General features: G+C 41.6%; 1 protein-coding gene across 1 annotated transcript; it reads left to right on the forward strand.

The window, feature by feature from the left end:
* The first annotated feature begins 1,022 nt into the window (after positions 1 to 1,022).
* On the forward strand, positions 1,023 to 4,742 carry LOC311121493 (complement factor D-like). Its single transcript, XM_084195975.1, has 5 exons — positions 1,023 to 1,172; positions 1,503 to 1,659; positions 2,067 to 2,208; positions 2,500 to 2,760; positions 4,138 to 4,742. Exons 1-5 carry the CDS (start codon positions 1,115 to 1,117, stop codon positions 4,285 to 4,287), a joined length of 768 nt encoding a protein of 255 aa, XP_084052101.1. The 5' UTR covers positions 1,023 to 1,114; the 3' UTR covers positions 4,288 to 4,742.
* Positions 4,743 to 7,610: the final 2,868 nt, after the last annotated feature.

The raw sequence follows: 7,610 nt of genomic DNA on the forward strand, positions 1-7,610 counted from the left end.
CAAGCAGTTGCCATACCAGGCGGTGATGCAACCAGTCAGGATGCTCTCAATGGTGCAGCTGTAGTTCTTTTGGAGGATCTGAGGGCCCATGCCAAATCTTTTCAGACTCCTGAGGGGGAAGAGGCGTTGTCGTACCTCTTCACAACTGCATGAGTATGTTTCTGGACGATGTTAAGTCCTTAGTGATGTGGACACCAAGGAACATGAAGCTTTCGACCTGCTCCACTACAGCCCTGTCGATATAGATGGGGGCGTGCTTGGCCCTCCGTTTCCTGTTGTCCACTATCAGCTCCTTGGTTTTGCTGAGGATTAGGGACAGGTTGTTGTCCTGGCACCACACTGACAATCTCCTTTCCTGTTTTTCATGTCAGAGTTATGGGAATGTTGGAGACATGTCCTCCCCTCGCCTCTCAGTGCCAACTTGGCTGATTTAAAAATACATTTATTTTTACTCGTTATTCACTGTGTCACAATTTCTATTTCCATTTTCATCTTTATCTTTAACTCTGCATGATTGTAAAAGGTGGTCAGTCTAGCATGGGGGTAGTTTGGTGAATGGTGTATTCTCATGTTTTATCAAATGTTGTCTCTTAATGTGTCTCTAATATATTACTAGGCTACATTGTGTTGTTAGCCAAGCCAGTCACCTATTGCAAAATGAAAGTGCAGTTTAGGGGTAGAATAAGGCCATACTGGGTTATGAGTTTACTGGCAGAAAGTACATGACATATTCAGAGACCCTCCTTGAGAAATGTTCCTATTAATCTGGTTTGTTTGAAGGTTGGCTGAGTTTGCTGTTTTTAATCTGTATCATTAGGTTGGCTGAGTTGCTGTTTTTATTTGACTATTTGGTTTTACGTTCGAGCAAAAAAAAGATGTTGAAACTTAAAGAACATGAAACCCTAGACAACTAATTCTAAAAGAGAAAGTGTGAGAACTGAGAACAATCTCCTTTCCTGTTTTTCATGTCGGAGTTATGGGAATGTTGGAGACATGTCCTCCCCTCGCCTCTGCGCCAACTTGGCTGATTTATAGATTTCCTCCCTTTCTATGTTCAGAATAATACTGTGTGTTCTCTTCTCTGAGAGACCCAGTAACCAGACAGACTGACACCATGGGCTGTGAGAGAGGGTTGTTCCTGACTGCTGCTCTGCTGGCTGTCTTTTCATGCAGTAAGTGTATTCTTCTACAATAATGGCTTTTCTCAATAAGAAAATATGACCTACACTGCATTCTACTTGCTTTCAGGTGTTTATTGGCATGACGGTTCCAAAGCCAAACAAACAAAATCTCTCTGCAAACTCTTTTGAATTGATTTGAATTATTTGGTCGCCTATGAATTACCATTAGACTTTTTTGAAGAACCCTTAGGCCGATTTCTGTTCTGATTTTCTATGACTGAATTGCCTGTTCCTAAAACGCTATCAGATCAAAGATATCTATGCACCTATCGACATGTTTAGATCCAGATTTATGATTCTCTATCTGCGGCCTATGTTCAGGTGATGCTATCACCGGCGGGCGAGAGGCGGAGGCCCACTCCCGTCCCTACATGGCCTCGCTGCAGGTCGCCGACGGCGGCAGGATGAAACATGAGTGCGGAGGGTTTCTGGTGGCTGATCAGTGGGTGATGAGTGCCGCCCACTGCTTTCTCTCTGGGTGAGTTCGCCTGTAGTGTAGCACACTGCTTTCTCTCTGGGTGAGTTCGCCTGTAGTGGAGGTTATCATGTTTCTACGCTACCGGTATTATAAGAACATTTTACCGTAGTACAAGTTCACAGTATATGCACAATCAATTACAGTAAATGGAAAATTTGAAAATAAAATGATGCTCCAATTGTCCAGTCAAACTGATGCATACATTATATGAACTGCATTTTGCAACACATTATTAATTTTCCGACCTATTTAAAATGTTTATGAAGTTGAAGCTGATGAAATTATTCACTGGTCAGAGCAGTCTATATCAACAACATCATCATCATCACCATCATGATCACCATCATCATCATCATCATCAGTTGTTGTAACTGATATTTGTTTGTGCTGTTTGTTTTGATTGACAGGTCAGAAGGGAGGAAGGTCGTCCTAGGGGCTCACTCTCTGAACGAACCAGAGGATTCTAAACAAACTTTTGACATTGTTCAAGTGTTCAGTCACCCTGATTTCAGCATCTCTAACTATGATAATGACATTGCTTTGGTCAAGGTAAGTCACATACCAGTCTCCCCTCTGTGTCTCTCTGTGTCTCTCCTCTGTGTCAGTCTCCTTGTACTGTCAGGTCAGTGCAACCCAACTCCAACAGTTGGTTTTAAGACCAGCTTGTGGTTTGCCTCCCAATTGGTACCCGATTACCGTCACCGTGCACTACTTTGGACCACTTTGACTCCTTTTTTGGTCAAAAGTAGAGCACTATATAGGAAGTAGGGTGCCATTTGGGGAACACGCTACATGTTCTCTTGCCTCAGACCAAAACATTTTTTTATCTATGATTGGCAGCTGGACCGGCCAATCGTGGCCAGTGATGCTGTAAAGTCCCTGAAGTTCCAGCGTGACGGTGCAGCTGACCCAGACACGGACCAGGAAGTCAACACGGCGGGGTGGGGGTCACTGAACAACCTGGGGTCACGACCTGACAAGCTACAGGAACTGGTCATCGCTGTGATGAACCGTGTTCGATGCGGCCGCAGTGACTACTATGGCAGGAAGTTCACCAACAACATGCTGTGTGCTGCCAGCACACGCAGCGACACCTGTGATGTAAGTCTACCACATAATATTACGTAATATAATGTAGACTGTAAAAATATACGTCCACCAGATCTTCAATATGTCTACATGTTCTAATTACATTAATATTTCTACATGTTGTATTTACATTAATATGTCTACATGTTGTATTTACATTAATATGTCTACATGTTGTAATTACATTAATATGTCTACATGTTGTAATTTCATTAATATGTCTACATGTTCTAATTACATTAATATGTCTACATGTTCTAATTACATTAATATGTCTACATGTTCTAATTACATTAATATGTCTACATGTTCTAATTACATTAATATGTCTACATGTTCTAATTACATTAATATGTCTACATGTTGTATTTACATTAATATGTCTACATGTTGTAATTACATTAATATGTCTACATGTTCTAATTACATTAATATGTCTACATGTTCTAATTACATTAATATGTCTACATGTTGTATTTACATTAATATGTCTACATGTTCTAATTACATTAATATGTCTACATGTTCTAATTACATTAATATGTCTACATGTTCTAATTACATTAATATGTCTACATGTTGTATTTACATTAATATGTCTACATGTTGTAATTACATTAATATGTCTACATGTTCTAATTACATTAATATGTCTACATGTTCTAATTACATTAATATGTCTACATGTTGTATTTACATTAATATGTCTACATGTTCTAATGACATTAATATGTCTACATCTTCCATCGATAAATGCCTGTTGATGTATGGATAGACAGAAATAACCAATATTCCTCAATATTGTCTACTGACATTATAATTGGCTCATTCATTCCCCCTCCTGTCCCCTGGAACTATTTCCCAGGTCGTTGCTGTAAATGAGAATGTGTTCTCAGTGAACATACGTTATGAAATAAGGATTAATTAAAATATATTTATAATGACAGAAATAACCTTTAGTGGTCTGAGGAATCTTCATATTGTTGCTAACGTTTGAGTGTGTGTGTTTGTGTGTGTGTGTTTGTGTGTGTTTGAGTGTGTGTGTTTGTGTGTGTGTGTTTGTGTGTGTGTGTTTGTGTGTGTGTGTGTGTTTGTGTGTGTGTGTGTGTGTGTGTTTGTGTTTGTGTGTTTGTGTGTGTGTGTGTTTCTGCGTCTGTGTGTGTGTGTGTGTTTGTCTGTGTGTGTGTGTGTGTGTGTTTCTGTGTGTGTGTGTGTGTGTGTGTGTGTGTTTGTGTGTGTGTGTGTGTGTGTTTGTGTGTGTGTTTGAGTGTGTGTGTTTGTGTGTGTGTGTGTGTGTGTGTGTGTGTGTGTGTGTGTGTGTGTGTGTGTGTGTGTGTGTGTGTGTGTGTGTGTGTGTGTGTGTGTGTGTGTGTTTGTGTAATCCCTCAGGGGGATTCTGGAGGTCCTCTCCTGTATAATGGTGTTGCAGTTGGGATCACTTCAAATGGAGGGAAGAAGTGTGGATCCAGCAAGAAGCCTGGTTTATACACCACCATCTCCCACTACAGCCAGTGGATAGACAGAACCATGACCCAGTAGAAGCCTGGTTTATACACCACCATCTCCCACTACAGCCAGTACCAGACAGGACCATGACCCAGTAGAAGCCTGGTTTATACACCACCATCTCCCACTACAGCCAGTACCAGACAGGACCATGACCCAGTAGAAGCCTGGTTATACACCACCATCTCCCACTACAGCCAGTTGATAGACAGGACCATGACCCAGTAGAAGCCTGGTTATACACCACCATCTCCCACTACAGCCAGTACCAGACAGGACCAACAGAAGCAGGTTATGTCCCACATGTCACCGATTTCCACATGTAGTGCACTTCTTTTGACCAGGACTCATAGGACCGTGGCCTAGTAATACATTAAAACAACATTCATTATATTATATCACTTTATGAAACATATAATCATACCTTATGTAAAAATCACCCCAATAAACCATTCACATGAATCAATAAAGTATGTTGTAGTTTTGGGTCTATGTTTCATTCTAAGATATTTGGGGCAAATAGACTATGAAAAGATAAAACATTTTGTGACATTCAAATGATACATACATTATGGTTCTATTATTACCCTATCAGTGATGACATTCTGGTTGTATTATAACCCTATCAGTGATGACATTCTGGTTCTATTATTACCCTATCAGTGATGACATTCTGGTTGTATTATTACCAAAAAAATTTAAAAAAAAAAAATACCTCCCTCCAAAGATGCTTCTTACGGAGCCACTCCTTAGTTGCCCTGGCTGTGTGTTTCGGGTCGTTGTCATGCTGAAAGACCCAGCCACGACCCATCTTCAATGCTCTTACTGAGGGAAGGAGGTTGTTGGCCAAGATCTCGCGATACATGGCCCCATCCATCCTAACCCTCAATACGGTGCAGTCGTCCTGTCCCCTTTGCAGAAAAGCATCCCCAAAGAATGATGTTTCCACCTCCATGCTTCACGGTTGGGATGGTGTTCTTGGGGTTGTACTCATCCTTCTTCTTCCTCCAAACACGGCGAGTGGAGTTTAGACCAAAAAGCTCTATTTTTGTCTCATCAGACCACATGACCTTCTTCCATTCCTCCTCTGGATCATCCAGATGGTCATTGGCAAACTTCAGACGAGGCTGGACATGCGCTGGCTTGAGCAGGAGGACCTTGCGTGCGCTGCAGGATTTTAATCCATGACGGCGTAGTGTGTTACTAATGGTTTTCTTTGAGACTGTGGTCCCAGCTCTCTTCAGGTCATTGACCAGGTCCTGCCATGTAGTTCTGGGCTGATCCCTCACCTTCCTCATGATCATTGATGCCCCTTGAGGTGAGATCTTGCATGGAGCCCCAGACCGAGGGTGATTGACCGTCATCTTGAACTTCTTCCATTTTCTAATAATTGCGCCAACAGTTGTTGCCTTCTCACCAAGCTGCTTGCCTATTGTCCTGTAGCCCATCCCAGCCTTGTGCAGTTCTACAATTGTATCCCTGATGTCCTTACACAGCTCTCTGGTCTTGGCCATTGTGGAGAGGTTGGAGTCTGTTTGATTGAGTGTGTGGACAGGTGTCTTTTATACCGGTAAAGAGTTCAAACAGGTGCAGTTAATACAGGTAATGAGTGGAGAACAGGAGGGCTTCTTAAAGAAACACTAACAGGTCTGTGAGAGCCGGAATTCTTACTGGTTGGTAGGTGATCAAATACGTATGTCATGCAATAAAATACACATGAATTACTTAAAAATCATACAATGTGATTTTCTGGATTTTTGTTTTAGATTCCGTCTCTCACAGTTGAAGTGTACCTATGATAAAAATTACAGACCTCTACATGCTTTGTAAGTAGGAAAACCTGCAAAATCGGCAGTGTATCAAATACTTGTTCTCCCCACTGTATCTCAAAGCCATTTGCATAGACTAATATTAGCTAGCTTACATTGAAATTGGTTGATTAGCTACCTGCAGATTCATGCAGGTTTGTAACGTCATGAGGTGGGATTATGGTTCATTGTTTAGCTAGCTAGCTACATGTCTAAACAAAAGACTCCACTATGCAAGAAACCATTTCAATAGAATGTTTATGATGTCACTGCGACAACTGTCAACAGACATAGCTGGTAAATTCGCTCTGGCTATCTATTCCGATTTCAGAGCACTCTAGTCTGAGTGTGCTAGTGCGCCGAATAACTGACGGATTTACAAATGCTCAACACCCGTTGAATATGGCCGGTGTCAGTAAACGTTGGCAAAAAAGCGTAATTAAATTGTTGCCAGTAGCACAGTTGCAGTCACCAACGCTCTGGATAACATAAAAACAGCCTAACCAGCTCTGCTAGGGCGAGTAAAATGGTCAGAGTGAGCTGTTCTCTCATTTGTGTCTGGAAGAAGCCAGCATGGTAGCCAACGTTAGCTTGGGTGCTTGACTGATGTTGTTAGGTCAGAACACTCAGATCAACCCTACTCCTCGGCCAGTGTGCGCTTTGAACGCTCACAGAGCGAAACACTGAACGGAATCTGACAACACTCTGAGTTTACGATCGCCAGGAGTGCACTCTGAGCACACTCTGGCACTCCAGATTGAATTTATGAACACACCCGTAGTACAAACCAGCCTTTAGTCTTGAAATCTTTGGTTGTTTAGTACATAGCCTCACGTGTGAATCCTTAAAGAGATGGATGGGGCTTAAGAGGGTGTGAACGATGCTGAATGGGTGGAGACAAAGAAGAGCTCTCCAGTAGGTGTACCAAAATATTGAAGGCCATTTTCTCAAAAGTGAGGTTACAAGTTTATCAACTTTCAAAGCAGAATTACTTTCCCATTGTTCCTCGACTGTAGAGTATGATATACCAGTTTCCAGCTCTGACTCTCTACTTTTATCATATGTAAAAAAAAAAACATAAGACCCGAATCGAGCCAGTAGGTCACATATGTGAAACGTTGTTACTAAAACATTACTTTAAAGGATAACTCTGCCACTTGTCTCCAGCACCAAACCCGTGTCTAAATATGTGAAAACAGCGCTACTTAAAACATGAACTTAAAGGGCAATCATCCACAACCACATACCTTCAGTAAGCTGCTGTTGAAAAGGACAGGCTGTAGGCTGTTAGCCTAGCGGTTAGAGCGTTGGGCCAGTAACCCAAAGATCACTGGTTCCAATCCCCGAACCAACAAGGTGAGAAATATTTTGATGTGTCCTTGAGCAAGGCATTTAATCCTAATTGCTCTGGATAAGAGCATTGTATTTGATACAAATCATTCCTAAATTTCTAGACCTCAGCTGAATCTGGCAATGAATGGTGTGGCTGTTGAACAAGTTGAGGAGACTAAATTACTTGGTGTTAACTTAGATTGTAAACTGTCATGG

This window comes from Coregonus lavaretus (assembly GCF_964263955.1).
Source record: "Coregonus lavaretus genome assembly, contig: HAP1_SCAFFOLD_404, whole genome shotgun sequence".
Classification (NCBI taxonomy): domain Eukaryota; kingdom Metazoa; phylum Chordata; class Actinopteri; order Salmoniformes; family Salmonidae; genus Coregonus; species Coregonus lavaretus.